The sequence below is a fragment of the Poecilia reticulata genome, chromosome 7 (assembly GCF_904066995.2).
Source record: "Poecilia reticulata chromosome 7, P_reticulata-male-v2, whole genome shotgun sequence".
In the NCBI taxonomy this organism is placed as follows: Eukaryota; Metazoa; Chordata; class Actinopteri; order Cyprinodontiformes; family Poeciliidae; genus Poecilia; species Poecilia reticulata.
In genome coordinates, this window is record NC_088836.1 from 15,477,354 (window position 1) to 15,494,278 (window position 16,925).

The 16,925-nt window shown below is 39.4% G+C and overlaps 1 protein-coding gene and 1 non-coding gene across 2 annotated transcripts; one reads left to right on the plus strand and one right to left on the minus strand.

The window, feature by feature from the left end:
• Nucleotides 1-918: 918 nt before the first annotated feature.
• Nucleotides 919-14,634, minus strand: elapor1 (endosome-lysosome associated apoptosis and autophagy regulator 1). Its single transcript, XM_008413532.3, has 22 exons — nt 14,332-14,634; nt 12,724-12,844; nt 11,828-12,008; nt 11,598-11,745; nt 11,440-11,520; nt 11,244-11,349; nt 10,983-11,132; nt 10,688-10,776; nt 7,922-8,099; nt 7,201-7,329; nt 6,752-6,842; nt 6,466-6,568; nt 6,233-6,370; nt 5,002-5,265; nt 3,822-3,998; nt 3,602-3,752; nt 3,312-3,408; nt 2,916-3,017; nt 2,615-2,741; nt 2,237-2,415; nt 1,942-2,107; nt 919-1,871 (listed from the first exon to the last, which is right to left on the minus strand). The coding sequence occupies exons 1-22, from the start codon at nt 14,419-14,421 to the stop codon at nt 1,788-1,790; spliced, it is 2,952 nt and encodes a 983-aa protein (XP_008411754.2). The 5' UTR covers nt 14,422-14,634; the 3' UTR covers nt 919-1,787.
• Nucleotides 14,635-15,073: 439 nt separating this feature from the next.
• cfap276 (cilia and flagella associated protein 276) lies at nt 15,074-16,173 on the plus strand. The gene is made up of 2 exons (XR_014088205.1): nt 15,074-15,226; nt 16,057-16,173. It is a non-coding gene; the product is annotated as a cilia and flagella associated protein 276 (transcript).
• Nucleotides 16,174-16,925: the final 752 nt, after the last annotated feature.

Consider the following 16,925-nt stretch of genomic DNA (forward strand, 5'->3'; position numbering starts at 1 on the left):
CGAACTGAAACCAATGTACTAAATGTACTAAATGGGAAAAAAAAGTTTTTATAGTTTTTTTTTATAGTTTACATAAATGTTATCAATTACTGAATATTAAAAGGACAATAAAAAAAATCGATTTTATTTAACAATAGTTTTCACATTAACTGAAAAGTGAATCCTATAATGTTCAGAATGAAAATATAATTTTGTTCAAAATATTTGAAACATTTTGGACAAAATATTTCTTCGTATTATTTTGGCCCCCAAAAATACACAAAAAACAGTAGCATTTGTCAAACTGCTGGAAGTGCAATATTGATGTAGATCCTCACTTTCAGAGAGAAAAAAAACCCATATCTAACATTATTTTATAAATTGGAGAAATTGGGGGAAATTTCCCAGGATGTCATTTGGATCCAACAAATTAAATATTCCATTTCACTATGAGTACCCGAATCCTGTATGGACGTACTAATATAACAAAACAAAATTTTAAAAAAAAGCTGTCAGATGTACATTTCCAATGTAACCATAGCTCAAATATAATTTTCCATTCCAATTATTTAGTTTTCAAGAGAAAAAAATCTAACAGATAAATGATATTTAAAATGATGAAAACCATCCCTTTTCCATACCCACTGAACCATGGGTACTTTGAACTTTGTGATACAAAGTTGAACTTTGGGATACAACGTGGACAAGTCACCAGAAACACCAGAAACAATGTTAGCCACAGCACCATCGTGCAATCCACATTGTGAAATGTTGCAAAGAATGAGATGAGGAGCATAACAAAACAAAAACCTGATGTTTAACTCAGCATCCGCAAATCCTGCTGGGTGGAGTTTCCAACTCATTTTGGTTTTCTCACCAGACAAGAAGAACAGAAAAATATGCAGATAAAAAAAATAGAAGTGCCTTTCAATATTGAAATGGGTTTAAAAAGAAATTTTTATTAGCTGAATCCATCAAATAACACATTTTAAAATAAGCACTTGGAGGAGGCATACATTTTAAATGTAACTGCTGATGATATATTTTTATGTGATAATGTAGAAGGCAGCAGTAAAAACTAAATCAATTCATATAATTCTAAAACAAACTTGACTGATTAAGGAGCTTAACCTGATTTAAAATCAAATGAAATAAAATAACCACATTCAACAGTTTTCATATTATCGACAGCAGTGAAAAGTAACTGAAGTAAAAAAATACAAGTAAAAGCATGCCTCAGTAATGGGTGAAAAAACTTTAAACAAAACATTTTATTATATTATCTGGGCCGACAATGAGAACAAGAAGGCTGAATAAATGGTCACATCAACTGCTGATGATGATGATTCTTACAATTTTTTTTCTTTATTGTATTTAACAATAAAGAATGTACATGTACATTAATACATGCACATGTATTAATAGCCAAACAACTTTATGAAACTTAAAAAGCAAACTCATAAAATGAAATAATGAAAGGAGGGCAAATAAATGAATCTCCATTTTGAATACCTTTAAAATGATCGGCTTTACAAATCCATGTAAAACGTAACTACATTCAGGTTTCAGTCATGTTTAAAAATCACAGCGAACACCAGTGTAGACAATTTGAACTTTAACTTCAGAATTAGAATTTTATCATGCGATATAGAATAGAAAATAAACATTCTCAGTGAAACTTGTAAAAAAAAAAAAAATATTTGAAACTAGTTAAGTACTCGGTTTCACATATGCACAAACATTAAAACTCTAAAACTGAAGGCTTCTTCAGTGTTCAAAGAGCTACTTATCATCCTCTTTCAGCATCATCAGTCCTCCTCCTCCTCTTCATCCTCTTGATGGTGCTGGTAGGAAGATTTGAGTGGAACCGAGTCAAATCCATCTGATGTTCTCTGTGAAAACAACGACAGTGTTAAAGGTGATACTGAACACCACGTAAATGTAAATGGGGCAGACACCGACCTCTCGTGAGAAAGACTTTATTTTGGTAAAGAAGGATTTATGAGTGAGATCCATGAGGTCGTCCTCAGCGTCCTCTCCCTCCATTATCGCACAGCTGTCAGCAGTCGGTAGCTCACACTCTTTACCTTCAGAGCTCATCATCAGCCTGGAGTATTTGTACTGCAGCCTGACAAATTCAAATAATCAGATAACATCTATTACAAAAGGATTTGGTCGCAGTCTGTACATGCTAACGTCCGTGCGCACATTATATGTCATAAGATGTGAGAGGATGTTTAAAAAGTCTTAGTCTAACTTGCGTGTCTTCTTCCAGAAATAACAACTGAGGCTGATGAGAAGCAGAGCAGCAATCAGTCCTATGGAAACGCCAAGCTTGAGCCAGAAATCCATAGTCACACAAGCGCTGACTTTTTGTGGTGGCAGGGATTGTCCTCCATAACACTGCAGAGGCTGCTGCCATACATAGGTGGTTCTCTGCAAATAGATTTCCTCACATTTAAAATCAGTTCTAGTTTGAAAAGGTGCCAAACATTTGGACTTTTATACAGTTTTATCATATCACAAACTCTGATGTATCTGAGGAGAAGTGCTGAGGTTTTACCACAAATTCTTGATTAAATTGCAATTTGGACTTTGACACAATACTCTTTGACTGAGGAGTCGAGTTTGATACCTGGATCCCCTGGATGCAAGCGCTGACAATCTCTCGGTAGTGATCTGTGGTGCACAGCGGGCATGCGTGCTGGCTCTCCCACAGGAAGTGGAAAGTGCAACCATCACATGTCCCCTCAGAACATTTACTGTGAAGGAAACAAGGTCAGAGATAAAATCGCAGAGTGATTCAGAGTGTCCCTTTAAGCGCAGGTCGCAGTCTGTGAGCTCAATGTGTCAAACGATGGTGAATAATGTGGCTGTTAGACTGTGAGTGTGTAAATTAAAGGTCAGAAGTTGAGCTCAGGTAATTTGTGCAGCACCTGGGCAGCGTGATGAGGTCTTTAATGTTGGCTGTGGGGTTGCATCGAAGTCTGACAGCGGCTGACCTGCCCTGTTTGCAAGCTTGGGTTGTATCACTGGACCTGCAAAGATCACAGGCATAATGTTGATGGTGTACAAATTTTTAATTGTATTAAATTGAGTAAATATATATAGTAAAATATATATGTGTATATATAAAATCTAAAATGAAATCTTAAACTATATAGATTTGAAAGAATCTTTTTGTTTATAGAGTAAATCTGAAAACCTACTGTCTATAATTAGATCCTGACTTCACCCAAAGTAGTTAAGCAAACAAGAACATTCCTAAATATTATCTTTGTACAATAACGGCATTAAGTTCCAATAAAGTGAATATTTGTTATTTTGTCTACTTGTAATAGAATATGACATCTGGCAACTGAAGTGACGCTGACGGGAACATCCATGATGGAGAGGAGATGCCTCCCAGAGTCGTCTCTGTGGTCACACCTTCAAAATGAAAAGCAAACATTTTTACCTGTTTGATCACATGCACACAATTCAAATGCTTCAATGTTTTCTGTTCTAGTAACTCCAGAACACAAAGTATGTCTAATGTTTGATGGAGGATCGCTCTGTCTTTTAAAAAAGTTTATCAAAACATGTAATATTCTCTTTATCATAGGCATAAAATGCTCCATACCAATGAGTGTGTCACCAATGACAAATGGCTGTGAGGACACCATGCTCTGACTGCGGATGTCAGAAGGAACCACAGTGGACTGACAGACGTAGCCTTTGACCTCTTTCCCACTCTCCGTTACATTGTCCACACAGGAGGCTGGCACTCGACTCTGTGGGAGAAACACTCTCAAATCACACAACAACTTTTAGCAATAAAATCCTTAGGGTCACTTTCTTACCTCTCTCCCACACAGATTCAGATTAAAGTGATGAAAGTACCGCAGGCCTCTGTTGGTGAAACGCGGGCTGCCGGTGAAGCCGGTTACGTTAGACAGCAGCGAGAAATCGTAGGTCTGCACAGCCTCTCCTCCGCTTTGAACCCTGAATGTGCAGTCGCTGAGACAAGCTGTGTAATCCTGCAGGTCAGACGTCAGAGTTATGGCTGGTACATGTACATCTACATATATGCACTTTATCTGTGGTTGAGTGGAAAGCCAGAAATGAAACAGAGTAGAGAAACATCAGCTAAAATCGTCGAGCAGGTTACATGGTTACATCTGTAATTATATATTTTCAAGTCTGGCCACCGATTCCCATCGGATTTAAGGCTGGAGTCTAACTTAATACGGTTTGATCCATGTCATTTTATTGCAGCTCTGATTTTTAGCATAGCTGTCATTCTGAAAAAATGAACCTCCACTTGGTTCTCAAGTCTTTTGGAGTATCTAACAGGTTTTCATCCAGCTCTTTCTAACTTCCTCTTTTCAACACGTTTCTTCTGTCCTTCTCTATAGCTTGAGGCAAACTGCAAAGTGCACTTCTTCTGGCTTTTTTTCTGCAAAGGTTTTCTATTTGGCACACTTTCCAATTGAAGTCAAATTGGTGGAGTTTACAACTAAAAGCTGTCCTGTCAACACATTCTCCCACCTGAGCTGAGGATCCCTGCAGCTCCTCCAGAGTTACCATGAGCATATTGGCTTCTTCTCTGGTTAGTGCTCACCTTCTCACCCTCTCAGGATATGATTATTCATGTTTTGGTGATTGTTAGGTGATCTCCAAAAGCTTTTTGTTGCACTGTGTTTTATTTAAAGGAATCAAAGTAAAGGGGTCTAACATCAAGTAGATGTGTATTTGCCACAAAAAAAAAAAAGTAAATTCATACACATTATTATTATTCTTTGTTGTCACACTAGTTAACATTTTAATGAAAAGAGGAGTTTTATTGTTGGAAGACTTATATTTGTGCAAAACCTATTATCACACTTAAGTATTTTTTCCAGATTTCACCTCTGCTTGGGTGCAATAAAATTATGGAATCCTGATACAGTTGTGGTTAGAGTTTAATTTCACAAGTAAGTCTGATAGAAAAAGAAGAAAAATAAAGGTGTGGGCCTTTAAATGCCCTCCAAAATATGTCACCCTGTTTCTCTTCGTGTTTGGTCCACACTGGACACACGCTGCCTCTCCAACAGGCTGACTGGGTTTGATGTAGGTGTTTGGCGGACAGCTCTCACACGCTCCTGTGGCATTGACCATGTAGTGTCCGGGTGGGCAGGGAACACAGGAGGAGCCGGTCTTATCAGGCGTCACAGCGCAGCGGCGACACTCAGAGGCCACTCCTCCAATCACATTGGTGACGTGGATGGAGTAGATCTTTGCAGCATCGGTGCTAAAGTTCCTGTCCTGAGGACCAGAAATGCAGTTTCTCACTAAGCGGTATTCATTCCTGCAGAAAATAATGCAATTCAAAGCCTATCTCTGAAAGGCAAACCTTATACAAGTGAGATAGGAGGAGTAGAGAGTATGGTTTCCATGCAGCTCAACGCTGCCATCTAGAGTTGAACATCGAATTAAGGGAATAAACAGAATTGAAGCTGCTTGTATTGTGCAATTGTGCAAGAAATTTGAAAATGTTTTTTGCATTAGCATATCTAACTGTACAGCAGTAGCACTCTTAAACATGCTTCATCTTACTGGACTATTGGATGCTGCATCTAATAAATTTCCATATACGCATCTTTAAAAGCAGGCTAATTATAATGGGTTGTTTTAACAGCAACATTACAGGTTTGGCGGCTGAAATATTGTCTTCCTTGACAGAAACTTAAGCATTCCTCTTTCTGAACTCATCTTTCTCAGATATATGAAAATGTTTTCCAGTTAAAATGATGAAAATCTGTAAATAAATCAGCTCCTTTGATCGTCACAAAGGTCTTTTCAATGCGATAAAATCCTATTTTTGCATTAATATATACTTTCAAAACTAAAGGAGACAGGCAAAAAAAACAAAAAACATTTGAATGATTTGTGACGAAGTCTCTGATTTCAGTCCTCGAGAGCCACCAGAATAAAATGGCTAAATTATCATCTCAGCATGTCGGCTAGTGCTGCAGAAGCCTGGTAATGAGCCATTTATTTGATTTAGGTGTGTTGGCGCAGACGTTCATCTAAAAAGTTACAAGATTTTTTGGGGGAAAATTGGTAGAGAAAATTATTTTACTGTGTTTTCAATTTGAATATTTCATATTGAAAATGTCTAGATGCCACCTAAAATATTTAGGATTTACAGGATGAACGATTTATGCCTGATAAGAGCTGGCAGAAATGTGGCGATTGAGCTGTCGTTATTAGGGTGCGTGATGCGTCTCACCATGCTGAATTCCTCAGTGCGTTGAAAGGTCCAGGTGAAGCTGACAGTGTTGTTACTCTGGATCAAGTAGGAGTACGACTGTTTACTGTTTCTGCCTTTCCACTGCTCCACCAAATAATTATTCCACTTATTGTAGCCCTGCAGAGAAATATTTCCACGTTATTAATTTATACTTGCTGTACATTAATTCCTAACAAATGCAGGGGGGAAAAAAACCCAACAACTTTACTTACCACTAGGAAGTAAAATTTGCAGTCAGCCGTACAGAGGGTTTCGAATACGAAGGTGATGCGAGACAGTTTGCTCATCTCGTTGTCTTTACCCGTGGCCTGAGCCCTTATAGAGTCAAGAAACCATTTATTAGACTTTACACACAATGCCTCGTAAATTATGGAATTGTTTCATTAAAAGGTCTTATTAAACCCAAAATGAGACACCATTTTTCTTTCACTTTACGACTGTGCACTACTTGAAGTTGACCCATGTTATAAAACGCTAATTAATTTGGGAAATTCTCACCTGTACCCAGGAACATTGAGGGTCAGCGTCAGGTAGTCGGTGTCCTGAACCCCTGACGTGGTGTAGATGTACTCTCCAGCCACTTCCCATGCTGCCATTACACAATTATATTAGCAGCAACAACAGTAACAACACTCAAACCCCGACCACCCCAACCCCAAACCAATTGTGACCAAAAGCAAGAAGAAAGAGACCTTAAGTTGGAGTCCGCCCAGGTCGTTTTGTCCCAATCATATCTTGTAAAATTCTTGTTCAATTTCAGGAGCTTTTACTAAGTTTTGACATTTTTCAAAGCAATCTCAGCCTTAGAGCAGCTATATTCTTCTTTCTGCATGTTTAAGTTTTGCTTTGTTACTATTCTTCTGCTTCTTATCGTTTCATCCATTAAACCACCACTGCCCGTTTTGAGAGTAATCCAAATATCCCTGGACTAGGAGCTGCTCTCTCACCTGTTCTTCGGTTGGAGTTGCTGAACTCCTGGTGGAGGACGGAGCTCTCCATGTTACTCGGCATGGCGGTCCACCACTTGTACTCAAATCCCAGCACTGGTTCTGTGCCAACAGGGCACTTCTCACAAACTGTGAGTGAACAAACAGAGCTGCACAGTCAGGACACGGTGGCACTGCCAGTTCTATTGAATGAATGTGTAGATGAAATTTGTGACATTTTTCATATTTTTCTTTGTTAAATATTACATGGCGTGGCTTTGCAAAATAATTATATCAACTTCAAGCCTGCTTAATTAATCGCTTGCTTTTGAATAATCCATTTTCAAGATGTTTTTTTTTGTTAATTGATGGCAAAAAACCCTCCTAGCTATAGAAAACATACTCACCAGAATCCCTAAACCAGACGCTGGCATCTTCAGAAATCAGCGTGGAAATACAATTATTTGTAGACAAGGTATGTATTATAAACTTAGGTGGCTTGGCTTATTTGGAAGCAGTTAATAGTTGCACACTAAAAACATTTTGTGTTAGCGTACGGTAGCACACGTAGCCTTAACGCATGCAGCACATAAAACAACAATCCACAAAGACACATCCACCTAAGTCCTGATACAGTCGAATGTTTAATGAGATATGATTTTCTGAATTAGCTTGGTTTTGCAGTATGAGAGTGTTTGCATTAGCGTCACAGTGAAATAAAAGGTTAGTGCTGATTACGAACCTTTTCCATCTGAGTAGGAATCGTTGCTGCAGGGCTCACACGCTGAGGAGTTAGTCACAAAGAAGCCCGGGTTGCATGGCGGGCAAGTCTGCTTCTCCCCTGACGCTGGCAGCTTCACCGCTCCTTCGACGGTCTCGCTGCAGATCTTTGGTTCGATCCATTTGTACATGAGCCAAGTCTGAGACACACATGGAAAACAGGTCAGAGTGTTTTACAAAAGCACTTAAATATGTTTAGCCTTTCGCACTCGGCCACAAATTTGAATAATACGGCACAGATCTTCCCAAAGCAGTTCATGGATGTCAAGTGGAAGCAGAGTGATATTTGGTTTTCAAAAAACATCAAAGTGTGTTGTGGGCAGTGATGGAGAAAGTACTCAAAAAATTTACTTAAGTAAAAGTACAAATACACAGTCAAAAATGTACTTAAGTAAAAGTCAAAGTGCCACATTAACATTTTACTTAAGTAAAAGTAAAAAAGTCCTGGCTTTTAAAAATACTTAAGTATTAAAAGTAAAAGTACTCGCTGAATGCATTACCTAATCGCTAATATCATTAAGTGTACCGATTGTATTTAATTTTAATACATCAGAAATGTGCCATTTTAATTAACACTACCACAGATTAAACATGTTTTTATTTTGTTTATTCTCTGTAACAGTTTAGACTTAGATATGTGATTCTGTGAGTCATAATTTCAGGGATGGAAACATTTTGTCTCCTGTCCTAACATAGCATGAACTTCATTAGTCACATTTATTTAGAAAGAAATCTAACTGAAAGGGGATGTAAAGAAGGTGTGGGCAGGGTGGAGGACATGCAACCAAGGAGCCATGTAGCAGAGTTGTAGTCAAGACCACCGAACCCGAGACCAAGACCAGCGCCCTGCGCTAAATGACACAATAACATTAAGTTTACCTATCAAAATTGGTTTTCAGATTGATCTGAAAGATCCACATTCCCATAAAAAACACCTAGATATTAAATACTTAGAGCTGAAATATATTTAACCAGTATCAATTAAAACTCACTTCATTCTGTTTTGCTTTCATCGCTGTGCTACAATCCGCAGAGGTCTCCTGCTATTCCTAGAAAAATAACGCCCTGGGCGGTTGCCCATATTGCACATGTCAGAAACCACAACTGAAACATTGCAATTAACGGTAAATAACGTTCAACTATGAATACTGTCCAACGGCGCAACAAGTAACTAAGCAGAATGAGCACCGTGACTGTTTTCATCCTCCCTCCCACTGCGATGTTTGCCACCATGACAGGAGACAAAATCAATCAATGAGCAATGAGCATGCTCTGTGTATACGTTCAACTTTTACTTATTCAGCGATTAAATGAATGTCTATATATATATATATATATATATATATATATATATATATATATATATATATATATATATATATATATATATATGAACGGCTCTCAGTGAGGCTTCAGTCCTTAGGATCCGTATTGCAGACTTTGGTCACAGCGTTGTCCCATATATGCGACACCTCAGTCAACACCTCCACACAATAATTCAGCGCATGAGTGACAACTTTTTTTCATCGCAGATGCAACATGTGTCTCTGTACAGCTAGCTTTGCTAGCACAGATCTTACCTTTCTTTAAGCTTTCCTTCCAAGTGACGCTAAAAGTTGGACGAAGTCCCCCCGTCTGTGAAAGCGAAGCGCTGCTGATTTTACATGTCGCCATATCAATTTATGCAGCGCTATTATATTATAGACAAACATCTCCTCCCGCTCAGAGGAAACCACTGCGCATGTCTGGAGCTCCGAGTGCGAGTAAAGGTGGAGGCGATGGGTGACAACAGACACTAAGTCACGTTATTGCTCGGATTTTACGGCGCCACCTTAAGTCCCTGAACTTCACATTTTAACGGAAGAAAAGAGCAACGCGACTTGGATGTAACGAGTAACGCGACACTTTTGTAGAAATGTAGTGAAGTAAAAAGTACAGATACTTACTGTAAAATGTAGTGAAGTAAAAGTAGAAAGTCCCCATGATTAAATCTACTTAAGTAAAGTACAGATACACGAAAACTGTACTTAAGTACAGTAACAAAGTACTTGTACTTCGTTACTTCCCACCACTGGTTGTGGGTATGGGTTCCAAACCTTCTGAATCAGTAGATTTGCTGTAATTAAAGCTGCAAGTCTTTTCGAGTGTCCACCAGCTTTATATGCCTAGAAACTAAATGTTTGAATAAATAGCTTGAGCTCGGTCAAGTTGGGCAAAAAGCGTCTGTAAACATAGCTTTAAAATCTTGTCACAAATTCTCAGTTGGATTAGTTTTGCATTCTGATTGGACCATTTTTATGATGCGAATATGAACATGGTTTGATGGCGTTTTGGTGCGTGTGACGTGTGATATACTTTCTGTCACACACAGTTTTTCATATGAAACACGATCTGCCCAGCATTTGATATGTTTGCAGTGTGGGATGCTGAAGAAGAATATCTTTATTTATTCTGGTATCATATTACACTCAGATGGACTCTATTTACCTCTTAGTAGTTTCTCTAGGATGCAAGATTGAAAGGGGCCCAAATACAAATGCAAGCCATCATTTTCTTTCAAAATTTGAAGTTTATAACCAAGACTAATGTGGCAAAATGGGGAAAAGTTCAGTGGTTATGAATATTTGTCCTAATCACTCCAAACAGCCAGCTAAATGTAATGACGTTGAATGTGGGTTACGAAAAATATCCTCTCTGTAGCCAAGAGAAGGCCGTTTTCCATAATTACCTTTCCCTCTGAGTCACAGGGGGTGTGGGTGTAAAAGTAGTCATTCTCCGTGCATGCAGGCCTTGGCTTGCAGCTCCCTGAGCCAGGTACTGGTGGCAAAACACACAAGTAAAAAAAAAAAAAAAACTGAGCTAGCAGACGTGAAAGAGAATAAAGCTCACATTAAGATTTTGTGATAAGAACGCTCAGTCACCTCCTGGGCACCAAATGTTCTACTTTACATGCTGGCAACATTGTTTAAGTGCAAATAAGTAAGTATATAAAGAAGAGATAAAAATTAAAATAAAAAGTGTACCAGCATAGCTGTCTGATTCACAGTCGTGGCAAACGGTGGCCCCCTTGTTGGAGTACGTATCCGCAGGGCAGGGGGCGCAGCGGGCGGATCCTGCTGTGGAGCTGTGTGTGCCTGGCTTGCAATGGAAACACTCAGATGTGTAGGCAACCCCTGGAGGAAAAAGATCAATCAGCAATTAATCATTAACAGACAAAGAAAGTCGGGGAAGAAAACTAAACGTTCACTCTCCCTGTGCACACATGTAAGGAAGCTTTAATGCACCTGAGACCTGGATGTTTCTTAACAGCACAGGCTTGACAGCGCTGCCCAGCAGAGAAAATGTCGTGGTTCTCCAGTACAGAACATTGTTGCCTGTGCTCAGCTTTATCTGTAGAGAGGAAATGTGAAGGCAGAGAGGGAATCAGCTTTTTGTCTGTGAGAAGACAGATGAGGAATTGCGTTGAAGTGGACGACGAACCTTGTAGTGGCTCCAGTTGGTCTCTGAAATCCTCATCCAGCGGCTGTCGGAATCTGTGGCCTGGCACTGGTCGTTCTGAACCTAAAGAGGAGCGGGAACCTTTACCCCAATTTTCCTTTTGCACACCAGAAGCTGTAACACAACAGCGCTGCACTTACAAAGAACTCAAAGTAGACGCTGTTGTCCGGGTAGAAATATTCAAAGGACAGGGCTCCAGGTGTCTTCAGGCTCACAGCATAAGAGAGCGTTGCAGTGCACTCATCTGTGTTGGAGGCCACATAGTCGCCCTTTGGTGTCCAGGTAGAGCTGCGAGAACAGAAACGGTTTACTGAAAGCCTTAAACCATAAATAATATTTTATATTACGACCAGTTACTGTTTATACCCACTTGGAGCAGTTTATGAAGGCATTCCCCTCACTTGTCGTCGTCCCATGAGTAATAAAGCCGGTTGGTAAGATGTCCCACTCGTCGAAGGCAACGCTGGTTCCCAAAGAGTAGGTGCCTGCAGCGCACTTCTGGCACTGCTGCGACTGCATGTCGAGGAACTCTCCTTCACTGCAAGAAAATGCTAAAACACAGGAAAAACAAGAAAACATGAAGATAAAGCAGACGAGCAGCGCTGTTACAAATGCTTAAATCCTCTCTAATTCATTTAAATGTGATCTACCAGCGGCTCAGGGTTTATTGAACTTCTTCAAAGTGGTCTTAATCAATGGTTCGCCAGATTATCTGAAGGCCGGACGCCGCGGCCATCTTCTGGTCAAATCTGAATAGCTTCCCTGTTTAGAAAGGCGCCTCCACAACATGAGGATTGTCCCACCTGAGCTGTGGATTCCTGCAGCTCTAGAGTTACCGTGGGACTCTTGATTCCCACTCTGATAAACACTCAGTTTAGGTGGACGGTCAAACTTTGGTAGGCTTGAAGTTTGGTACGCTTTCCATTTTCAGATGATGAACAGAAAAGTGCTCCGTGAATTTCTTAACAGTTTTAGATATCATTTTGAAACTACCCTCTACTGTAAGCTTTTGCACACTTTTACTGCACAGCAAGCTAAATATAAATGAATGACACACTTTTGAAATATTTCGAAAACCAATATGAAAAGTTGTCTTTCCACCGCTTCAGTACTTTTTGTCGACCAGCTGGACGAAATCACCCCAAAATGCGCTGTAGTTTGTGGCACACTTTCAGTTATTGATATATTTTTGAAGGCACCATAAACTGAACACGTAGAGGACAGTAAATGTGTAAAATAGGTTTCCAGACCACTGCGGTCACTTACTGCAGCGAGTCCCTTTGACTGGATCCGGGAGGCCTGTGCATGTCTCCGCCTTGTTGGGAATCGCGACCCTCCATCTTGACCCGAGTACGTCACACTCTGTGTACTCAAAGTGATAATCAGACTGCAGAGGCAAAACACAGGTGTGACTTTCACACAGAGAGTTATAAAGCGTGTTTATAATAGGATGCAAAATATTTCAGGGAAAAAAACATTACAAAAAAAAAAAAAAAAGGAAAAAAGAAAAACAGCTTGAAACCAGTCAGCCAGGAGTAAAACGACACATCTCCAAGCAAGAATGAGGAAAAAACAGATAATACTGTTTGTAAAAATGAGATCACTGGGTCATTATGTACTTCTGGTATTTCAATCCTCAATCCAGGCCAGCCTCCTAAACAAATAAAAGGATAGGCTAATATTTGCTATCGGGCCATTTCGACTGTCAAACCTGTCAAGGATGCTCTGCGGTTTTTCAGGGATTATTTGCCGATCTGAAGGAAGAAAGGCTGATCCTTACAATCCTTCAGTAAACAGATATTAGAGTGTTGTTTGAACCAGCAGCGGCGCGGGGACAAAGTTTTAGCTGTGCTCAAGCGATCACACCCAAAGGGATGTATTTTGGGACGTGACACCACCCAACCGCAACCGATCCACCACTACTGAGCTCTGCATAACCTGCAGATCTGGTCTCTGGTCGACAACAAGGTGTAATACTTGTCCAGCAGGGAAGGTCACTTCAGGGGACCAATAGCCGCTTTGTGGGATTAATAGTTAACAGAAACAGCAGCACCGCCACTCCTCTGCCTCTGTTTTTTCTGTTAAAGCCCAGGGATTAGCCAACCTCAGGGAATTAGTGTGTTTGAGTGGGGGGTGTCTAATGTAAAAATGCAACAAACTGGAGACGGGTCTTAACTTAATCACCTCCAATGAGCAAACATGGGGGAAACCAAGGCAACGGGTCATCGTGACAGCTGTTCTTCATGGTCAAAGAAACTGGCATGGGAACAGACTCACCTGTTCAGGATTACTTGTAAATTAACCTTTTAGTAAATAACAGAAACCCTGTAAAACTTTAAAGCTGCTCGTTGTACACTGTAGCCCAGAGTAGGCTGATATAAAAACGGTTTTGGCTGGTAGGAAAATGAACTGCTCTCATGCAAACCGAAAATCGGATAAGGGAGGGTGGTGCGAGCGCAAAGCACACTGCAGCATATGGACGTTGTAGTAAAACAAGTGTCTAATAACCATAACAACAGATGGGTGCAGATTGCAGCACAAACCCTTGCTATGAACATCCCCACCCACCCCCACACACACAAATACACACATTGTACATCAGGAAGGCCAAAATGTTGCTACAGCTTCCATAAACCTCATCTTAAATAAATGGAAGCGTTTCTTAACATTAAAGTATTAAAAATGATTACTTCCACTTCTTGCATTATATTTAATTTGGTGACCAGTTGAATATTTCTGATAGCTATAAAATTGTCTAAACATACATCTTTTAACATTTCATGACCCCCACCATCTGTTTCAGCTGACAACATCAACAAGGCGGGAAGAAAAAAAAAAAGTAACTAACGATAACAACAGTGTAAATCTTCTCACCCCTTTGCACATGGGTAGATCTGCAGAGGTGTGCGCGTAAAGCAGCCCCGATAAAACAGCAGAAAGAGCGCAGATCCTCAGGTGCCCCATCTCAGCTCTGGCAGCGCAGCAGTGATGCAGCAGTGTTGACCTGGGCCTTCAGGTGCCTGGTGCTTGGCTGTGGGAGGTGTGGTTTACTGGGAGCAAATAGGAAGAGGCGATTGGCCCAGATGTTCTGCTAGGTGATGCAAAAAGGAGTTCAACCCTGTCACCTTCGCATTTTTGTTTCTGTCACGAATATGGAAAACGATTTTGTATTAGAAGAAACTTCCCTTTCTTCGTGGTGTTTATTAAGCTTTTAAGGCCAAATAGTCAAGAGTTCACTCTTCTCACTCACTTTTTTTCCTAAAATAAAACAGTTCAAAATGTTAAGTCCAGACATTTAAATTTATTTCCGGAGTAAAGACGTTTAAATTTCAACGGAAATATCTTTATTTTATAATTAAACGTTAAGGAAAACATGAATTTTATTCATAGATTTGTGAAGATGTAATGTATAAATAGCAGGATAACGTCTACATTTTAATTATCTTAAAGATAATTTTGGCAAGGGGGCGGGGGCTTTCTTTCATTGAGATGGAAAAGAAATGTATTCATAACTTTAGAACAAACGGTATAAAATCCCCGCATTTCTTCTAAGCAAACCGGAAACCAGGTTGCTAGGCAACGTTGGTGTTCGCAACACCGACTCTGGTTACAGCAACAAAAGTTTAAGGGCCTGTTTAGGGTTCCGTTTACCCTTTCAGAAATGTCGAAACGGGAACCGGGCCCTTCTCCAAAACTGGGGGACGAGTCCAAGCAGCGGCAGGTGGGCTAAGCTTTGAGCTCGTTTACATGGACTGTTATTACTCCACAGGTAACGGCGGTAATGAAGTTTGCTTTTCAACTAAATATTTTAGTCAAATCAGACATGGTATTAGAAGAAAGTGACTCACCAATTTATTTATTTGTTTTACATTTTGAAAAGGGAAATTTCTTGTGGAAAAAAAAAGCTTTTCCAAGGGTGTGGATACGGTTGACCCTTAAATCATTTTCTTTTTCATTCTGTCGTCAATTTGTTGCTGAGTTTGAAGAGTCTTTATGACTTTCGAGGTTTCAGTCTATCGTCCACCTTTAGGATCTTGCAATTTAATAGTGTGTAAATTATTATTAAACAAAGTTAAAATAAAAATACTAAAAATAACCCATAGTTAATAGAAACTAGTTTTTATCCAAATAAATAACTGCTTATTGCACAGTAATTCAATACTTTCAAACTATAGTGCAGTTAAATCCTGTTTTTATATTCGCATAATATTTCTTTTAGCAGCCCCAGTATTATGTAAAACTTTTAAATGACAATGTTCATGTAGGTATTATATGTTGCTGTAGGTTTGTTGGGTAAAATGTGCAAAATCACTAAGTCTCACTAATGAGACTTAAAAAACGAAAGAAAATCCTACAGTAGTATTAGACAAAATTTACATTGTGATGGCAGAATTACACTTGACAAATTCCATCATCAGGAAACCATATTTATTTTCTTTAAAATTTAAATAATCAGGCTGCAAATATTAGTCCTCTTAAACGTGTACAAGTGCAGCGTTACATTTCTTTTTTGTTTTTTTAAAAGTTCTTTGATACGCTGTTTGTGCAGAGAAAGCCACTTGAAGTACCTGAAAAAAAATTCTCCTTTGTCATCCTCAGCCTCCAAAGGATAGCCTGGATTTCAAACTAAGTACGATCTACAACCACCATACGGCCTTATTCTGGAGCAAGAATCAAATGTTGTGCCAGAGAGAAACCCACGCTCTTAGCAAACGGTGGGTGAGATAGATGAGGTGTCAGGGGAGTTTCAGGTAGTTCAACACGTGTAATTATTATTATTTTTTTTTAATTTTATCTGAAGGAAAAGGGAAAAGTTAGAGAAGCAGCTCAAGCTAAAACAAGAGCAAGAAACCAGCATCAGGGTTTGGGTCGACCCAAGGAGGAACACCTATCACTACCTGACATGATGGGTAAAATCTGGGTAAAATGTTGAAATGAAACCAGCACATACAGCAGCTTATACTTGATTATTGAAAATTCTGATTAAACATCAACTCATCCTGAAAGTAAGTAAATAGGTTATTTTATTTGAACATGTGAATATTTTACCCCACAGGAAAATATTCTCAGGCGCTCTGCTTTCTCAACTTCAGCTTTGGAGGAGGCTTCAAGAACTACCAACTACTGCTGCTGCTAACCATGAGGTCCTGACAATAAAACGGTCCCGTCAGTGTTTTTTTGTTTTTGGTGGTGCTTGAACAAACCAAAACAGAACAATGTAGTCTAATGTAGACTCATTTTCATACTCAATAGGGCCTACTCTAAATTTTTTTTCTTTTGGCTTTTCTGACACCTCAAACTTTTGGATGCTGAACATTTATGAAGTTGGACTTTTTTTTTTTCCTGCAAAAAAATAAAAAATTTGAAAAAGAGAATTGAAGATCTTTTTAATTTGGCAGTGCAGTAAAGAACAAGTTAAGGTTTTTTGGGGGGACAAACTTTGATCAGTCTATTTCTATGGACTCTGC

Bases quoted from the DNA above. Each gene is read 5' to 3' on its own strand.
- elapor1 (XM_008413532.3), bottom strand. From the start codon at position 14,421: ATGGGGCACCTGAGGATCTGCGCTCTTTCTGCTGTTTTATCGGGGCTG. The intron at 12,009-12,723 runs GTAAGTGACCGC...CCTGTGTTTTAG, and splicing joins AGTCAAAGGGACTCGCTGCA to CATTTTCTTGCAGTGAAGGA. The intron at 2,742-2,915 runs GTGCTGCACAAA...TTTCCTTCACAG, and splicing joins GACCTCATCACGCTGCCCAG to TAAATGTTCTGAGGGGACAT.